Genomic DNA, 19808 nt, shown 5'->3' with positions numbered 1-19808 from the left:
CCAGCCCCCAGGCAAGGGCTGCTGCCAGCTTGTGCTGCTGCCTCTGATACAGAGGCAGCAGTACGGAGTGCCAGGAGGGAACTGGTCTAAAAAGCACCTCCCCTTGCGACCTGGCTGCCTGTCATCCCATGCTGCTGCCTCCGTTTTTGGCGAGAGAGAGCCGCCTGTCTTGAGACACCGGTGGGAAGTCGGATTTTCAAAAGGCAGGTCTCTGTCCTTTGTGAGCCTTCCAAAGCGCTTCGGTGGGGGTGTTGCATAAATTGCAAGGTTTCGTCCCCTTGGAGGCTAGTCTGATTTACCCCAAGAAGAGAGTCACACTTTCAGGCTGGGTCCAACTCAAGTTTATTGGTTGCAACCAAGGTACGGCTAAGCAACTCAATGTTCAGATCAGAGCCGACCCCCAACATCTCATATGCAGGGGTTTTTATAGGGTTCACATCCTTCCTGGTTTAGGTGCCTTAACATGATAGGTTACTTCATTTTTGACGTTTAGCATTCCTATAGGTCAGGTTAATTTTCCCAATGAGGTTAAATACAATGCCTACTTGCTGACTTTGCAGTTACAGCTGTCTTACAGTCATTCACTTTTGCTGAACAATGGGCGAGCCATACTTCCCTTTTTCCTTTCCTGCTTGAGCCGGTCACAAGTTTAAAGGATGTGGAATCTATCCATATCTCTACTTAACAGAAGACTGGTTTCACTTCCCCTCGTCTCCTTATTATAAGTTATTATCTGTGACAGGCCCTAACCTTTGTCATGTCTTACTCCTATACAAATAGCAAATATATCTAAGCATTAGCAATGTATATATATTGTACGTGCCCCTCATAGGGGAATCAATGGCTCCGGGGGATTTGACTTCCCTTTTACACATCAATTCCCCCCTCAAGAGGCTTTCTCTTTCTTATACCTCATCAGTTTCTTCTTTGGCTAATCTTTGGTAATGTACAAGCATTTCATGGTTGACAGTAGTCAATACAGTGCGACATATAGAGGCAATTATACAAGGTATAAAACAGGGCATTAAGCATAATCTAATCACAACAAAACAAAACTAAACAGGAATGTGTACCAACATAGCACAACAAGAGTTTTCCTCTTTTTCTTTGAAACAGTCGTGGTTCAGCATCATGCAGGGGAGAGGTTACTAGCACATCACCCTGTAATATTTCGATTCTTCTGGTGTCCAACAGGTGGGAAAGCAGGACCAGAAGAGAGAGGCTTATCAGCAGTCAGGGTAGGATCATTTTGCAATGGGAAGCATTGGCCAACAGTCAGTTCTTGGCACTTCACAGCGCTGATGGACATAAGAGTCTTTATTCTCTGAGCCAAAAGCCAGCTAGCTCTTTTGGAACCAAGGTTATTTCCTAGGAATAAAGCAAACCATAAAAACAATCCCACGCGGTTGCTTGATACCGGCCTTATCAAAGTGAGGCCTTTTTGGCATGTGGTTGCCAGGGGAACCAGGGTCGCAGTTACTGCTGTAGCATACGCTTCTCAGGCTGACTTAATGATTTGAGTTTGTTAGTCCTTAGCAAGATACCATGGACTGCCTCAGTTTACTCCTATAGTTCTTTTCTCTTGACTTTGGGGTTCTTCTTAATCTACTAGGTTAAATACAACAATTTAAGGGATTTTAATTTACTCTGGAAATGCTGGTACAGCACTATCATTATTATAAATGTTAAAATCTAAACTCTCTACATAATTTGGCAAACACTATTCAAATCCATCCCCAAGATATTTCGTCACCTTACTGGCACTGCCCATGATTATAGGTTTGACCTCTACTGCCTGGTTGAGTGCTGCAGAGATAGGTGTTTGGCATGGTCCACGGTGTTTCCCTATCTGTGTGTACCTCAGACGGCCAGCCCCGATATATCTTTGGGCATTGGCCACCAACTTCTTGATCTTTGCCTGCAGGGCCAGTAAACCCTCCTCTTGGTACTTACTTCCGCCGTGCCACTCAGCATCTCATGTGTGGTTACCTCCACTACCAAAGTGCGATATATCCACATTCTATTGACGGTTAGGCCGCTTGATGAGGGACTGTTATGCACACAGACGGATATACAGAGGGGCAGGATGGAGTGATCTGTCTGGGTAGTCAAACACCAGTAGGTACCGTTCATTTGGACCAGCTCGATGTTCATTTGTTTTTCTATGACAACCACATCAAGCCTAGGCAGATTCGTCATGATGTTAAATGGGCAGGTACATAAAATTTCCTTATCAAAGTGGGTGCAACAATCCCTGGGTATAGGGAGGCTCCCACACCTTCAGAATAAGCAATGCCTTCTATTCTATCTATATGCCCTTGCTTTGGTACAAACAGGGAGGTTACCATTCTGATCTGATCTGAGTGAGGAATCCTCAGAGGGACCAAAAACAAATGGTTGTACTATGCCCTGTCCAGGTGGGCCTTTGGGTCCTCATGGATTCTCTCTTTCCCTACTCCCATGGGTAGGCACAGGGGAGATTGGGGACTCACCACCATAAGAACTAAGTGGTAGTGGCTAAAGCTTACCTTATTCTTCAATACTGGCCTTCTAATTTCTTTATTTTACTTCCAATCCAATTAGCTTCTGGTCCAAACATCAGGTTAGGTCTACAGAGCTGGACAGATCCTTCAAACTATTTAGGATCAATTGATTAGCTTGGCTGGTGTGTAGGCCTTTACGGGCACTGGATATTACTGCATTTACAAGTCTGGATTCTCATACAATTTCTGGGCTATGACATAAGTGTTGCTGATAGGGTTACCAGGCTCAAACCAATCTGCGATGGTATCTGCTAAGCCTTGTCATTGCCTAATCAGGCATTTGCCAATTTGATTAACCAGTCTAGCACACAACTGGTCTGTACCAGTGTGGAACATCATCAAGGTAAGGACCAGTGACAGTTGTCCTTGTTCTGGAACAGGGGCCTGTTCAGGGCATGGTGCACAACTGGGAGGCTCCATTTTGTCCTTAAAGTCCTGGTTGATGATATCCAAATGAGGGCAAGTTAGCAATGGCCATTAAAACAAAACTAGTCTGGTGGGAAGGAGCTAGTACTGTCTCCCATCCTTCTGTTGACGTGATGTACTCCTTGCTTCCTTCCAGTTCTTTTTGTTCACCTGTGGAGACATTGTTAACATTCTCCTAGCCTAAACAATTTTCTATTCACAACATTTGCAATACGTATTACAATTAAGACACACAAGACAAACTTGGACAGAACACAAACACATGTCATGACACAGAACCATGGCATTTTGTTGTTGTTTTTCTTCAACTGGCGCCAGCGCTTTCTGATGATCTGAAAGACAAGAAAACATTTCTCCCCCCCCATCGGGGTGGCCTATTATAACTTAAAATACTGCCTAAGATCTGTTAGGGGACCGGGTTACAGCTAGTTCCTTACCATTTTCATGTGCAAGTGAGCTGCAATTTTCTGAGAACAAGAGCGCTTCATCGGTACTCGTGACCTTCCACTCCCTTGAATTACCTTAGAGTTGCTAGCCCTCCCCAACAGTGGCATGGTTCAGTTTCCCTCTCGTATTGCAGACCGGGCTCTTTTTTTTCCTCTTATGATCTGTCTTGATCCTGCTAAATTACTTTTCTTAATTACACAGATTTGTCTAGCATTAATTTGGTAAGGAGAGTGGGCTTTCTAATTAGCCCCCACACTTCCTAATTCTTTTCAGTATATGATTTTCATAACATCCAGGCTGCAGCAGTTGAGTTATGCTGCTGGCTCTGGGGTGAATCACTTGCTCATGTTCTGTAAGGAGATTTATGTTGCAGAATGTGTCTCCTTGTTAGGGCAGATTTAGTTTTTAGTGATTACATCTTCACATTCAATTTCTACTGGTTGACATTTGGGTGGCTTTTAAGTTACCTTCCCCCACGCCCTCAAGCCAATTATAACGGCGTGTGAGGGAAAGGTTTTAACTGTTTGTTATGTTTTTTCCTCTGGATGGCCCCCACTCATATGTTGTGAAACATCTTCGGGTTGCCTGCGTTTCTAGCCGTAGAGGCTGTCATTTTCTATTTGCTAAGAAGGGCTCGAGAATTTCCTGAAGTTGCTTGGATTCGATCCTTGCTCAAAGCCCGCATTCCCTTTTCAATCTCATAGCTTAGGAAGGTGCATATTTGGGCCTTCTCTTGTGAAACTTTATATCCCTTCTTCCCCAGGGCATTCAACAGGGGCTCCGTTGCCCTTTTTCCCTTTTGCATATCAGGACTGGTAATCAACAAATCATCAATATACTGGAGGAGAGCTACCTCAGGGTGCTGCCCCTCCAGTCTTCTAAGTCTTTTTGCAATGTCATCCCAAAAATATGGGGGGATGACACAAAACCCTGGGGCAACACAGTCCACAACAGCTGGGTTTTGTGATGGGTGTCCGGGTCTTCCCATTCAAAAGCAAATAATTTCAACTATCTTTGTGTAAAGGTATAGAAAAGAAAGCATCTTTCAAGTCTAATACCGTAAACACTGTTGTGTCTGCTGGAATTTGTGTTAAGATAGTGTGTGGGTTGGGGACCATAGGATGGTCTACAAGAACTTTCTTATTTATTGCCCGTAAGTCTTGCACGAGTCTATAAGAGACGCTATCCGGTTTTGGCATCCCTAAAATAGGGGTGTTGAAGGGAGAGGAACTTTCTACTACCTAGCCATATCTTTTGAATTGTTCGATTAATGGCTTTAAGCCTATCCAGGTGGCTCTTTTTTCTCTCAGGGGATATGGCTTTACACCCACAGAGCCTTCTCCTTCAATGAGAGGAATTCTTACTGGAGTCACAAACTTTGCTCGGGCAGGGGTCTCATCTGCCCATACACATGGATTGACTCCTTCTAAGACTTCAGTCCCTTTTGTCTCTAACAGCATCTCAGCTGCACAGAGGGCCATCTGGTAATTTGAGCCCTGTTTCACAGGCAGCTGCACTACATTCTGATCACTACGGAAGAAAATTTTAGCTTGCAGCTTAATTAGCATATCTCGCCCTAGCAGGGCAACTGGACATGCAGATGAAACAACAAAGGCATGCTCTAACATAATTTTTTTCTAATCTTCGTGAGGAGGGGTCTACATACGGGTAGCCTGCTTCTCTTTCCCTCAATTCCTTCTATCGTCACATGCTTTCCACTTTCTTTAGCTGAAGGGGGTTTTATGGGGATCATAGAGAACGTGGCTCCAATATCCACCAGAGCCTCATAGTCCCTGCCACCCACCCTTATTTTTACCATGGGATCCTTTCGAGCTTTAGCTCGTAGGGTGGTGGCCTTAGATTCCCGTCCCCTTCAACTAGATTCTTCTCCGGAGGATTCTGCCCGCATCTGGCGGTTCTCCGGTTGTCTTTTCTTCCCCTTTGCCTTCTATTTTTGGGCAGTCTCTCTTCCAATGTCCTTTTTCCCGTCAGTGCACACATCCATCAACTGCTACCCATCCCTTTCCTTTCTGAGGGGGCCCCTTATGGTCCGGCCTCTGATTGCTGGAGAGTGCTGCAGCCAGCACTGCCATCTGCTTCTGCGCTCTCTTATCTTCCCTCCTCTATTACTTCTCTAAGGGGGTACTGATGGTATGATGATCCCGGATCTGATGGGCCTTTTCGCAAGAAGTATTTTTTTGCCCGAATTGAGTAGTCTACCCTGTTGGCTCAGCCCCCCTCACTTCAGCCTCTGCAGGGGGGGCTGAAGTGAATCCAGGACCAGCAGGAGTCTGATAAGGGGGGGGTAACTTTTCAGATGTAAGTTCACTTATGATTTCAGAGTTACTGTTTCCTCCTGAAGTGGCAGGAGAGGAACAATTCTCATTCTCTCTAATAGGGCTAGACCCTCCTGAAGAAGAAGGGGGTTTCCTCTTCTTTCCATAGGACTCAAATTCCTCATCACTAGAGGGAGCCAGTATTTCAGGGCTTTTACCTCCCAAGGTCTTTGCCTTTGCAGCCATGACCTTACACACACCCATACTACATTTTAATATCCATTTTGGTCGATCTGGACGTGGAATAACCAACAATCAATATATGGGAAGTGATCCCACTGTCCGTCCCGCGTCACAACGCTATGTGTTAGGGATACCAGGTTTACATCAAAGGAGCCCGTATCTGGCCATCCGACACCAAAAGTAGGCCACTCAAGTTGACAAAATTTAATTAACTCATCTTTTGCCATTTTTACTCTATAGTCACTTTTAAAATTACTAAAATTCTGTAACATGCATCCCAATGGGGTTGCGGAGTTTTCTATCCGGGAACTTCCCGAACCCATGTCTATACATTTATTATACACAAACATGCAGGCAACAAGCTTTCACCACGGCTCCGTGTGTCGATGGAATGACACCACACCAGCTTTTAGCGTCCGAACTCAGAGGGTCCAGCGCTTGGCTGTCTCACTAGAGACACCGGTGTGCCCTTGTGGAACCGTGACACTTAAGACAGGTCTATTAGACAGCAACAAATATAGACAAACAGAGGGCTTAGAGACTCGCTGGGTCACGAGGTTCGGCTGACCCCCCTTGCAATCAAGAAATCCTGGTCATCGGGTTTCCCCTTGCAGGATTCTTGGGGCGGCTGGAGTCAGCTTAAGTCTCAGACCTGGTCAGCGACAGTCATGCTTACACACAAACCTGTGGTTTCACAATTTAGGTTTCCAACAAATCATTAAAACAAAGAACAAGAGTACTCCTACTAAAAACAAAAGCAATCCACTGGAGTTTTCCTAACTCCTCATAACTTCCCCACGCAACCCACGGGTTCATGGTGTCCCTTCTGGGGCTTACAGAGGCTTTTACCATTCGGGTGCGACCCGCCTACCCTATACGTGTTTTCCTACCGGATACACCGTGTTTATTCGAAGTTCCTACTGTCCTCGAAGGACAGTTCTCGAATTACCAACACTACCCAAAACACAGGGAATTATCGGTATACTCACTCTGTCTCTGCCCCGGCGCCTTCTCTTCGGACCTTACAGCCTAGTTGACTCATTCAATAGAGACTCCTTTAACTTTCCGGATGTCCCGACTCACGCTTTCGGTGCCGTGACGGACTCAAACAGTCCGGTGCGCACTTCACGGTCACCTACGGCGAATCTTGTCATCCGACTCCGGAGTAGTCCAAGGGATGTCCCATCTGGGGTGCCAATTTGTTGCATAAATTGCAAGGTTTCGTCCCCTTGGAGGCTAGTCTGATTTACCCCAAGAAGAGAGTCACACTTTCAGGCTGGGTCCAACTCAAGTTTATTGGTTGCAACCACGGTACGGCTAAGGAACTCAATGTTCAAATCAGAGCCGACCCCCAACATCTCATAGGCAGGGGTTTTTATAGGGTTCACATCTTTCCTGGTTTAGGTGCCTTAACATGATAGGTTACTTCATCTTTGACATTTAGCATTCCTATAGGTCAGGTTAATTTTCTAAATGAGGTTAAATACAGTGCCTACTTGCTGAACAATGGGCAAGCCATACTTCCCTTTTTCCTTTCCTGCTTGAGCCGGTCACAAGTTTAAAGGATGTGGAATCTATCCATATCTCTACTTAACAGAAGACTGGTTTCACTTCCCCTCGTCTCCTTATTATAAGTTATTACCTGTGACAGGCCTTGACCTTTGTCATGTCTTACTCCTATACAAATAGCAAATATATCTAAGCATTAGCAATGTATGTATATTGTACGTGCCCCTCATAGGGGAATCAATGGCTCCGGGGGATTTGACTTCCCTTTTACACATCAGCCGTGTGAGCGTCTCTTGGGGGCCCCAGCCTCACACGCCCCTTTGTCTCCTTGGGTCTCCCAGGAGATCATGGAGGACTCGCCCCCCCCGCTGGTCTTGGCCGACTGCCTCAACGCCGCCTGCAGCCTCAGGTACCGACCCCCCCCCCCCGCCGACTCCCCCCAGAGCAGATCCCCTGGCCAGGGAGTGGGAAAGTCTCTGTCTCCTGCTGCTGAATTAACAGCCTCTGCCCCTCTCTCCTGCCAGCACCTTGCAGCCTCCCCTGCGGGCCCAGCTCCTGAGTCCCCTGCTGACGGCGGCCGTGGGACAGACTGTGTCTGGGGACTGGCAGCAGGAGCCCATCCACACACAGGTACGTCCCTCCGGGCCCTGCTCCCGGGCTGGGCTGGAGCTCCAGAGAGGAGGGGGGGGGGGGCAGAGGGCGGGAAGAAGCTGCAGGTTTGGATCCTTCCCTCCAGGGTTCCCGTTGCTCTCCCGGGGGGCCCGTCCCTTCCATGCCCAGCCTGGGCTCCTCCCTGCTCTGCGAGGCGGCTCAGACCCTGCTCTAGGCTGCACCCCGGAGCAAGCGGGTGGCCTGGATTCCCCAACCCCCCTCTGACCCAGGGCTCCCCCTTGTCTTGCAGCAGTTCATCCGGGCCCTTCCCTACGACCTCCAGGCCCTACTGGCGAGCCTCCTCGCCGAGTCCCCAGACACCGCCCGGCTGCAGCTCATAATGGAGGTGAGCCCCGTGGGGGGGACGGGGCCATTGTCCCTGCTTCCTCGGGGGGGGGCCGAGAGAGGAGCAGTGTCAGTGGCTGGGGGGGGCACAGTCCGAGAGGAGCCCCAGGCTCTGCCCAGAACCGGCACCTCCCTACGGGTCCTGACCTGCCTCTTTCCCCCCCAGCACCTGAGCCCGTGGCTGGAGTCCCGCCTGCCCCAGGAGCGAGCCAGGGCCCTTGGCAGCACCACGGCCCTGCTGGGAGTCGCCACCACCCTCCCGGGGTTTGACGTAAGTGACCTCGGAGCCGGGGTGTCTGGGGCTGCAGGGCGCGGGGCTGGGAGCGTTCCCGGGAGGCAGAGGCAGGGCCGGGAATGGGCCGGGAATGGGCCGCGTTCTCCTTTCCCCGGGGAGGGGCGACCCTGGGCCCTTCAGGGGGGCTCTTGAGGGACTGGGCCTGGGGACTGGGGAGTGGCCGTCAGTGGATCCCCTTGTTCCACCCCCGGAGTGACCCTTCAGTCGGGGCCATTGCTCAGGGTTGTCTCCTCGCAAGGCCGGCCCCGCCCCGCCCCGGGAGGTGTCTCTGTCCGTCCCCCGAGCTCAGACCCGCCTCGGCGGCCGTTTGCATGGGACGTGCAGCCCCAGGATGCTGAGGGACCCCCCCTCTTCTCTCCCCTCAGAACTCCGCCGACTGGCCGAGGATGGGTCACCACGTGGCCCAGCTGGGCCTTTTTATTTCGGACCCATCCGAAGACGTCAGCCGGCTGGCCCGGGAGGGGGTGCACAGCCTGTATCAACTCCTCCTGCACCACAGGGGTAAGGAACCCAGCCGGGACCTGGGCCCCAGGGACACCCTGAGGGTGCCGGCGGCGGGGGGAGGGGACCCAGCCCTTTTCCCCCAGACTGGCCCAAGGGGGGATGCGTCCCTCTGTGTTCCCCTTCTGCCCCCTGTGCCCCTCCATTTGCCCAGGGATGCCTGCAGGGACCCGTGGGAGGGGAAGGGCTCAGACCTGCCAGCAGAATGACCCTGTTGTGTCTCTTGCAGGCCTCAACATCCACCAGGCAGAGGACCTGTGGTGCAGACACTACTACAAAGAAAGATGGGTCCTGGCTCACAGCAACAGCGTGCGGGTGGGAGAGGTAAGGACGCGCTGCCAGGGCAGGGCAGGGCTCGGGGGTGGGGCTGGCTGGGGCCCTCGTGGGGGTAGGAGGGTCTTGGGGGCAGGAGGAAGCTGTGACCTGGGGCAGGGGTTGGGGTGCCGGGTGAGGAGAGCGTCTGGGTGCAGGGTCTGGAAGGGAGTTTGGGGGAGGAGGAAGCTGTTTTAGCCCCAGGAGTTGGGGCCGGGCTCTGGGCCGTCAGCTGAAACCTCCTGTGCTCTTGATTCCAGGTCTTTGGGCAGCTCTTCACAGCAGAGCAGGAGAATTGCTTTTTGGACAAGGCTCTGCTCGCTGCCCGCTCCCCCCTGCGGCGCCCCAGCCAGGCCGGGCTGGTCCTGGCCCACGCCCTGCATGGGCAGGCCCATCAGCTCCTGGAATACATGGTGAGCAGCCGGAGCAGATCAGGAGAGTGGGGCAGGGCCAGGGTCTCCTTCCCATCCCCTCAGGGAGTCCCCCGCCCCTTTCCTCAGGCTGCCCCCACCCCACGTCCCTGCTGGCAGAATCCCTCCTGCCCCTGCGAGCGTCCCTGGGGGTGGGGGAGGCTCTGAACACAGAAACTGTCCTAGGAGGCGGGAGGGGGCCGAGGTGTCAGGAGCTCGGGGGGGGGGGGGTCAGGAGCTCACCCTGCGGGCCTGACGGGGGGTGACCAGAGAGCAGGGGGGAGGAGGGTGGAAATGCTGGGGGGCCAGTTCCCCTGAGTCCCCAGGGATGAATGTGACGGATTCTGCTTCCCTTGCAGCAGGAAGACACCCAGTGAGAGCAGCAAGAGCTGAGGAGCCAGCAGCTGCGTCCCCCTCCCCCCAACCCTCCCAATTGTATTGAATTGTATTTACATTCTCATTAAACAATGTTTCAAAAAACATTTGGATCAGGCTTGGTCAATAATTTGTAATGGGGGGGCCATTTTGGCAACTGATCAAGGGCCACATTTCTACCGAGGGCTTTGGGGTCTGGGACGGGGTGGTTGGGTGCAGAACGGAGCTTAGGGGTGGAGCCTGGGTGCAGGGGGGGGGGGGTATGATCTGGGGCGGTGGATAGGGGTGCAGGGTCCAGGAGGGGGTATGGGCGCAGGAGAGGACTCTGGCCTGGGGGAGGGGCTCTAGAGGGGTGCAGGGTCAGGGAGGGAGCTGTGACCTGGGTGAAGGGGGAGCAGAAGGTTTGGGGGAGGGGGTGCGGGTGCCAGAGAGGAGTCTGGCCTGGGGGAGGGGTGTCGGGGGGGTGCAGGGTCAGGGAGGGAGCTGTGACCTGGGTGAAGGGGGAGCAGAGGGTTTGGGGGAGGGGGTGCGGGTGCCAGAGAGGAGTCTGGCCTGGGGGAGGGGTGTCGGGGGGTGCAGGGTCAGGGAGGGAGCTGTGATCTGAGGGAATGGGGGACGCAGGTTCAGGTGGTCGCCTGGGACAGGCAGTCGGGGAGGGGACGTGGGCGCCAGGGGCAGGCTCTGGCTGCGGAGGTGCCTACCTAGGCAGCTGCGTATGGGGGAGCCCGACTGTCACCTGAGGGGATGGGGGAGCTCAATTTTCAACTGTGGGGAATGGAGGAAATACTGTGGAGTGGAGGGAGCGAGATGGGGGGGGCTGAATTGTTCCCGGAGGGGAGATCTCCCTGGCTTGGAGGGGGGGGGGGCGTTTCCAGCAAAGCCCTCACATAAGAGGGGGACAGACGGGGGGAGGGAGAGGACGGGGATGGGCAGGGCAGGTGGAAATGGGGAGGGGCAGGAGAAGGGAAGGGGGAGGAGATGGAGGAGAGCAGGGGATAGGAGTGGGGGTGGGGATGAGGAGCAGGACTGAGGCAGGGCAGTGGTGGTGATGGCTGAGCGATGAGAACAGCTCGCAGGGAGCTTAAAGCCAGCAGATGCTTTTCGGCAGAGTTGCCATTTGCCCTGGTGGCTTTGCCAGAATAGCTGTGCCAGCGGGGGGGGGGGGGGGGGGGTCTTTTGCCACACACCCAAGCCAAGCCAGCTGTGGCGGCAAAGCCTTGTGATGTAACCTAAGCCCTTGGCAAGGTCGGGATCAACCTGCTCTGACAATTTCTCGGACCGGCGGGATGAGAAACAAGGATCGTGCAGGGAGATGGGGATGACTAGGAAGCGAATCCAGGTGTGGGGGGAATATCCTGGGTTGGAGGGTCAGTCGATACCCCCGCCTGCCACTGTCTGCCGGGGCTCTGCCCGCAAGATGGAACCAACAGCTGAGTTTGCTTTTCTGCCCCGTCGTGGGCACAAAAGGCCCAGAGCAGCCTCCTGCTATCTTGGAGGAAAGGGGCCAAAGTTCAGGAAGCAGGTGCCAGGCTGGGCTGGAATCCGCGAGCGCCGCTTTTGCTTTGCCCTTCCTGGAAGCTGGGCTGCAGGTGAGTGGCGGTTTCATCTCCGCTCTTGGGGTGTTTCTTGTGGGTTCCGAGTGTGGATCTGAGAGGGGCTGCGCAGGGGCAATGTCATGAACGTGCTGTAAGCGTTATAGCCCCTTCTGCGCAGGCTGGCTCCAGCCTCCCGTCTGTCTCCAAGCCCTGGGGGAGAGGCGGGAGGCCAGCAGCATGGCCTAGTGGAGGGGGCAGGGGGTTGGGCGTAAGAACTCCCGGGTTCTAATCTAATGCCACCTAGTGACTAAGGCACAGAGTTGTGTGTTAGACCCTTGCTCCTCAATTCTGCGCTCACTCTCGCGCTGGTGACCTTGGAGAGGCCTTTCAGGTCTCCCTTTCCCTGTCCATCAAAGGCAGGCAAGTGCGATGTAATGCCCTGGAGCAAGTGCTTTGGGACGTGTCGCACAAGTGTGCCTGGCTCACAAGCGTGTCAGCACAGGTGTGTAAAAGCGTGACGAAGGCTTTGAGATCGATGCCGAAGGCGTGTGAGGCTGTAGCTGGCCAAGTGACAGGGAAATGAAAGGTCGGAGTTTGGACAGTTAGATTTTATGTTAATACACTGAGACGAAGCACTTTGGGCGTATATACGATAACGTCTTTCCAAGTGCGTTAGTTCAAGCCGTGTCCTAGGAGCCAAGAGGTGAGACAAACATGCTTGGTCCTGTCTCGGTGCAGGGGTGGACTAGATCAGTGCTTCTCGACCAGTGGTACGAGTCCCCTTAAAGGTACTCAAGAGATGTCTGGGGGACACGTCAACACAACTGAAATTTGGAGAAAACTGAATATTAGTTTTCAGTTTGACAGCGCTTTATTCTTTTTGTACCTTTTACACCCAAAAATGCCATCGCCCGCCCGGCTACGATGCAGTTGTTTAAACAAATGTGTTGCAACGGTAGAAAAAAATTGTGTGTGTCTGAAAACTGTAGGTACTGGGGGTACTTACACATTTTTTTTTAAAGGGGGTACATTATAAAAAAAGTTTGCAAAACACTGGACCTATCATGGTCCCTTCCACTCAGACTTTTCTATGATTCTGTGACAGGGCTGGGCGATAATTTTCAGAAGGGGGCCACTTAATGGATTTTGGTATGGGGTCATAGGCCGGCTCCACCCACAGAAGGGGCGGAGCCTGAGGCAGAAAGGGCGGTGTTGTGGACTAGCCCACCCTCAGAGTTCTCCGCGGCTGAGGCTTTCAATTAAAAGCACAGAAAAGAGCTCACAGATTTGCCACTACTGGCAGCTGTCCAGCGTGGCTACAGCTTTTTAAAGGGCTCGTGGCTCCTGCCCCTGCTGTAACCAGGGGGAATATCCTGGGTTGGAGGGTCAGTCGATACCCCCGCCTGCCACTGTCTGCCGGGGCTCTGCCCGCAAGATGGAACCAACAGCTGAGTTTGCTTTTCTGCCCCGTCGTGGGCACAAAAGGCCCAGAGCAGCCTCCTGCTATCTTGGAGGAAAGGGGCCAAAGTTCAGGAAGCAGGTGCCAGGCTGGGCTGGAATCCGCGAGCGCCGCTTTTGCTTTGCCCTTCCTGGAAGCTGGGCTGCAGGTGAGTGGCGGTTTCATCTCCGCTCTTGGGGTGTTTCTTGTGGGTTCCGAGTGTGGATCTGAGAGGGGCTGCGCAGGGGCAATGTCATGAACGTGCTGTAAGCGTTATAGCCCCTTCTGCGCAGGCTGGCTCCAGCCTCCCGTCTGTCTCCAAGCCCTGGGGGAGAGGCGGGAGGCCAGCAGCATGGCCTAGTGGAGGGGGCAGGGGGTTGGGCGTAAGAACTCCCGGGTTCTAATCTAATGCCACCTAGTGACTAAGGCACAGAGTTGTGTGTTAGACCCTTGCTCCTCAATTCTGCGCTCACTCTCGCGCTGGTGACCTTGGAGAGGCCTTTCAGGTCTCCCTTTCCCTGTCCATCAAAGGCAGGCAAGTGCGATGTAATGCCCTGGAGCAAGTGCTTTGGGACGTGTCGCACAAGTGTGCCTGGCTCACAAGCGTGTCAGCACAGGTGTGTAAAAGCGTGACGAAGGCTTTGAGATCGATGCCGAAGGCGTGTGAGGCTGTAGCTGGCCAAGTGACAGGGAAATGAAAGGTCGGAGTTTGGACAGTTAGATTTTATGTTAATACACTGAGACGAAGCACTTTGGGCGTATATACGATAACGTCTTTCCAAGTGCGTTAGTTCAAGCCGTGTCCTAGGAGCCAAGAGGTGAGACAAACATGCTTGGTCCTGTCTCGGTGCAGGGGTGGACTAGATCAGTGCTTCTCGACCAGTGGTACGAGTCCCCTTAAAGGTACTCAAGAGATGTCTGGGGGACACGTCAACACAACTGAAATTTGGAGAAAACTGAATATTAGTTTTCAGTTTGACAGCGCTTTATTCTTTTTGTACCTTTTACACCCAAAAATGCCATCGCCCGCCCGGCTACGATGCAGTTGTTTAAACAAATGTGTTGCAACGGTAGAAAAAAATTGTGTGTGTCTGAAAACTGTAGGTACTGGGGGTACTTACACATTTTTTTTTAAAGGGGGTACATTATAAAAAAAGTTTGCAAAACACTGGACCTATCATGGTCCCTTCCACTCAGACTTTTCTATGATTCTGTGACAGGGCTGGGCAATAATTTTCAGAAGGGGGCCACTTAATGGATTTTGGTATGGGGTCATAGGCCGGCTCCACCCACAGAAGGGGCGGAGCCTGAGGCAGAAAGGGCGGTGTTGTGGACTAGCCCACCCTCAGAGTTCTCCGCGGCTGAGGCTTTCAATTAAAAGCACAGAAAAGAGCTCACAGATTTGCCACTACTGGCAGCTGTCCAGCGTGGCTACAGCTTTTTAAAGGGCTCGTGGCTCCTGCCCCTGCTGTAACCATGAGCCGTGAATCATTTAAAATTGGATCCTGCTGCCTGAGTCCCCACTTAGAATTCGGCGGCATGGGCAGCAGGATCTAAACACAAAGTGGCCAGATCACAGTGTTAGGTGGGTTGCATCTTACCCAGCCCTGTTCTCTGAGCTGGTTTCGAGTCCTCCGTGTCCTCCTTGTGGTCTGACAGCTGCAGATTTACTGCCTGTCTCCTCTCGTGGCCCAGCCTAGCCGCAGCTAATGGACTAACTCAGGTTAGCATCACCTGCCCTGTCTTGGTGACTCTTCACAGCTGAACGGCCTATAAGGCATCGTGCTGGTCTTCTGATCTCTTGGTGACTCCTCTGCGTTCTGTTTATTTCTTTCTCCCTAGCTGGCCGATCGAGTCAAACCCTGTCAGTGCGTGAAGGCCCCAGGAATTACGAGTGCGATGGTCTCCCATATCCAAGGTAATCGGCTGGCTAGTAATGGATGGGCTGCTTGGTTATCAGGTTAGGCTGCACAAGCCAGGTCTATGGGACCCCATGGCCAGCTGGCACCTGGTTCACAGGGAGGCAGCTGTACTAAGCTGAAAATGGCTGGAGGACACCACCATCATTAGGCTCCAGAGTTACAGCACTCGCTCCTCGTCCGAGGCAGGCAGCACAGCTTAGCAGCTCATTGGGATGTCTCCTTTTTAGTTGTGAGATCTGGGCACTTTAGAATGGCTGTAGCTATTTAGCAAAGGTGCACAGCTATAGGCATGGGGGTTTCCAGCTTTATTCACCTAGGTGGCTGATTCCAGGAAGCAAGGGTGTGTGGGGGGGGGGGGGGGGGGAAGGGGGGAGTCCTGTACAGAGGGTTCCCTGGCCCCTCTGCTTCCATGGCTGTGCAACTGCCACCAGGTGGATTAGAACCTGGGACTTTTGGAGCTTAGGGCAGGAGCTGCTACAGCTTGAGTTATAAGTCAGTTGCCTCTCAGCATAGGCTGAAGAGCTCCCTTGTAATAATTGCTTGCTGGACGTGGTCTCAGTGCCACTCCATAGGATAGTGACCCACATCAGGTGTGTGGGTTACAGCTGCAGGCCTGCTCCCAGCATGCGGATCTGCTCTCTGGGCGGCGTCTATAACTCTGTGGCTGCAGCCCTGCTCCCAGGACTGGATCTGCTCTCTGCCCATAGGCGTGCGCAGCACATTTCATTAGGGTGTGCAGCCAAAGAATGTTTTTAAATGTACTCTTTGACCCCCATTAGCCACACCCCCTGACCCCCATTAGCCACGCCCCCTGACTCCCATTAGCCACGCCTCTGGAGGTAACACTTTCAGGGCAATATGGACACATGACCAGAAATAAAAGGTGTCATGTGACCTTCCCCCCCCCCCCCAAGGACTTTTCCCACCATCCTCTTACCAATAGGGATTAGTTTGGCCCTCACCAACCCCCCCCGTGCAACGATCCTGCAATTGCATTAACCCAATGTGTGAGACATTAACTCGGGGGGTGGGGAGGCTGGGGGAAGTGTTCCCTCTAAGAGTTTCCTCCCATGAGCACAATACATTTTGTGTTGTGCACCAGTACTGAGTTTGTGGCTTGTTTGGATGTGTCAGTGTGGCACCCAAGTTATTCATAAATATCTTATGAACCACTTACCTGTCCCCTCTGCTGCCCTGTCTCCTTCCCTTCCTCCATCAGCTCCCCTGGTGCCTGCTGCCCCCCAATCCCTCACCCACCTCTGCTGCCCTGACTCCTGCCCTTCTCACTGCCCTCGGCCTTCCCGAGACCTGCCCCCTCCAGCAGCCTTTCTCTCTCCCCCTGTGCCCACTCCTCCAGTAGCCCCACTCTGACCATGTGAGCTACCCCTCCTCATCCCCTTTCCTAACACCCCCCTCTACACACCTGTCCTGCCTCTCTCCTCTGGTGCTGGTCCCTCCCCTGCAGGTGTCTGCCCTTCTGCTTCACCCCCCGGACTCCCCTGGCACCTGCACCTTCCCTTACCCTTGCACCCTCTTGGTGCCTCCCCCTTCCCTCACTGCCCCTGCCCACTTTGCCCACTCCCTCACCACCCTCTGCCCCCGTTCCCCTCATGCCCCTGTGCCTTTACACGTGCCTTGCTCCATCTCCGCCTTCCTCATGCCCACCCCTTCTTTCAAGCCTTCTCCCAGCACCTCCCCTTCTCCCCTCTAGCCCCCAAAGCCCTTCCCCTCTCCTCTCCTAGCATCATCCTGTCCCCTCCCTCACTGACACCTCCCATCCTGCCCTTTTCCTCATTGTCTCCACTTGGTCCCCGGGCATTTGTCTGTCTCCTACACCCTGTCCCTTGGTGCCTTCCCCTTTCATCTCCTGACCTGCCCCCCTCCCCTCAGCACAAGCCCTTTCCTCTCTGACCCTTACCCCCTATTTTTCCCTCCTCTTCCAGCAGCCGCCAGCTGGTCTGTAACAGAGTTCTAGGGTCGCCCTGACTGTGTCACCCTTCTGGTGCTCCCCCTACTCTGTCTGTCTTAGGTTTCTCAGCCCCCTTTTGGGCCACAAACCCCCACCCCGCAGTCTCAGGTTCCCAAAGTTCCGGCAGTCCCCATCACTTGGTGCCTGCGCTGGGTCTGACTCGTAGGGTTGCGAGGTAGACCCTCCCCCCAAAAAACGGACACACTTGATCCTGGGCAGGGGGGAGGGAAGTAGAGGGACTGGCTGGGGGGGGGGGGCAGGAACTGGCTGGAAGGAAGAGGGGATGGGAAGCAGCTCTGGGGGGGAGGGGCCAGATCCTGACCCTGGCCCCCCCTTCTCCCTCCCCGAGGCCAGTCATGCTGCCCCTGACCCCCCCTTCCTCCCTGAGGCCAGTCGCACTGCCCCTGATCCTGACCCCGGCCTCCCCTTCTCCCTCCCCGAGGCCAGCCCTGCTCCCCAGCTCAGTGCGGGCCCCTGCTCTCTCCTTAGCTCAGTCCCACTCTGCCGACCCTGGCTCCCTCCTGGCTCCCTGCTCTGCCAGTCAGGCTGAACTGGGACTTTAGCCTCTCCCCGTTGTTCCTGGGGACTGTCAGTCTCAGGATTTTGATCTCTCATTTCCCCTGCCTTTCACTGAGTTTCAGTAAGGAGCTAGCGGCAATAATGCCTCTACTTTTTCCCCCACTCCTGTGCGGAATACATTTTGTTATGTGCACCAAGGCATGCACGGATGTGCACTGTTACGTCACGTGGAGTTTCACAGCATGGGAAGAAATCAGTGGAGATACAGAGAGCTTGAGTAGTTGCAAGTGTCCATTTTATTGCATAGCACGGAGCTAGCTAGAAAAAACCCAAACCAGCTGGGCTGACCCCCAGTGACCTAACGCAGTTACTATAACAACAAGATCTATGTCTACACCCAGTACACCACATGCACCACCACTAGAAACACATGCTACCGGCTAGCAAACTGGGCAGCATTTGAATGTCTCCTGGCTGGCCGCCCAAGAGCTCAGCTTGCAGGGAACACTGGCTAACCGTCCCCTTCCACCTGGAGAAGGGAGAGACAGGAAAGCAGCAACAGAGCATCTGCCTGGGGGAAGCCCGAATCCCATACAGGAGTGGAGCCCTGTTCCTTGTTCCAGGCCCTTGCTAGAGTCCCCTCCCGTAGCTGCAGCTATGGCCGGCAGTTTTAAAAGCGGACTTACGCTGGCCCTGCAACCCGAGCGACTCTGTCAGTGGGTGCTTATCACTCCATCACCTCGAGCTGTTTAAGCAGCTTGTTTAACCAAGGAGGGAGGGAAAGGGAAACCTTTGGCCATTTGAGGGTTGCGTGCCAATGGAGGGAAAGGGGATGGATAAAAAGGGGCTGAGCACACGGTACTGCCTCTTTTTAAACCCAGGCCCAAAGATGTCCTGGAATTCTGGGCCACTGGCCTGAAGGAGATGGTCAAACTGCCTGGCAGCTGGACTTTTGGAGTCTTGTTATTCCTGGGCTCCTGGTAGCGATGGCTCCCATTCCAGGGGATTCCTGCCAGGTAGTTTACCTCAGACAGCAGCTTTTATTCCCCCGTGTCACTTCTCCCAGTATCTGAGACTTTGGTCATGGGGATCAAGCATTTAACATGATTCCAAGAGGAACCGGATGGTTCATCTAGCGAGCCAGGCTCACCGATATTTGAGTAGTTAATAAAAATCCCTAGTTGCTGTGTGTAGGTCTAAAAAGGGAAGGTTAGTATCATTAGTCTTATTTTACAGACAGGGAATAACCTCTCCAACCTGTGGGAGAGGCAGGAATAGAACCCAGGTTTCCTGATACCACAGTCAGGGCTTTGTTACCAGGCTACATCCTGTATTAGAAAGGATGGGCCTGAAGCATGGGCCTGGTGTAAGGCCTGAGGCCTGAACCAAAGTAAGCAAGAGTTAGCTGAAGAGAAACAGGCAGGTCGTGTCAAAAGCAGACGGTTGCCTGAAAGTCTTGGGACTTAACCCTAACTGTCTTGCCTGGAAAGGTTGAAACCATAGACAAAAGGTCCTAGAAAGTCTCCAGGAATGCTAGAGAAGCAGGAAGCGAGTTGACAGGAGGCCAGGAAAGAAAATGGAAACAGAATTTGGGGTTTTGAATTGGAAGCAGTGATGTGCCTGTTGTGTGATCATGCCTGGAAGATGTGAATTAAGCCAGGAACCTGGGCAAGCAGAATCCAGCGACTTTCTTGGCTAGGGAAAGACTAAATCTTGGAACAAGAGAGATGTGAGTAGAACAGGGAATTTTTAGTCAGACGCTACTAGGTTATTTTCTTTATTTTTTTAGTTTGTTGGACTTCTTTTTGCTAAGCACATGTAACTATCCCCCTTTACCCTAGAACTCTTCAAACTGAATCCCAGGGAAGCGATTTTCTGTGTTTTAATCTTTCTTTTTTCAGTTTCTTTGTAACACCTAGCAACCAAGTAGATACGCTGGAGGGCAGTAGATATGCTGGAGGGCAGGGATAGGGTCCAGAGTGACCTAGACAGATTAGAGGATTGGGCCAAAAGAAATCTGATGAGGTTCAACAAGGACAAGTGCAGAGTCCTGCACTTGGGATGGAAGAATCCCGAGCATAGTTCAGGCTGG

General features: G+C 53.0%; 1 protein-coding gene across 1 annotated transcript; it reads left to right on the top strand.

The window, feature by feature from the left end:
• The first annotated feature begins 6749 nt into the window (after nucleotides 1–6749).
• Nucleotides 6750–10390, top strand: LOC142825123 (maestro heat-like repeat family member 5). The gene is made up of 7 exons (XM_075916847.1): nucleotides 6750–6791; nucleotides 8346–8441; nucleotides 8607–8711; nucleotides 9101–9236; nucleotides 9466–9560; nucleotides 9809–9961; nucleotides 10318–10390. Exons 1-7 carry the CDS (start codon nucleotides 6750–6752, stop codon nucleotides 10333–10335), a joined length of 645 nt encoding a protein of 214 aa, XP_075772962.1. The 3' UTR covers nucleotides 10336–10390.
• Nucleotides 10391–19808: the final 9418 nt, after the last annotated feature.

The sequence above is a fragment of the Pelodiscus sinensis genome, unplaced genomic scaffold (genome assembly GCF_049634645.1).
Source record: "Pelodiscus sinensis isolate JC-2024 unplaced genomic scaffold, ASM4963464v1 ctg36, whole genome shotgun sequence".
In the NCBI taxonomy this organism is placed as follows: Eukaryota; Metazoa; Chordata; order Testudines; family Trionychidae; genus Pelodiscus; species Pelodiscus sinensis.
Note: the sequence above shows the minus strand (reverse complement) of the source record. Positions and strands in the feature narration are given on the sequence as shown.

What these genes read in the sequence shown, in the direction of transcription:
- LOC142825123 (XM_075916847.1), top strand. Translation starts at nt 6,750, where the DNA reads ATGGTGTCCCTTCTGGGGCTTACAGAGGCTTTTACCATTCGG. An exon ending in CAGAGGCTTTTACCATTCGG is followed by an intron (nt 6,792 to 8,345) that starts GTGCGACCCGCC and finishes CTTGTCTTGCAG; the next exon opens with CAGTTCATCCGGGCCCTTCC. An exon ending in ACTCCTCCTGCACCACAGGG is followed by an intron (nt 9,237 to 9,465) that starts GTAAGGAACCCA and finishes TGTCTCTTGCAG; the next exon opens with GCCTCAACATCCACCAGGCA.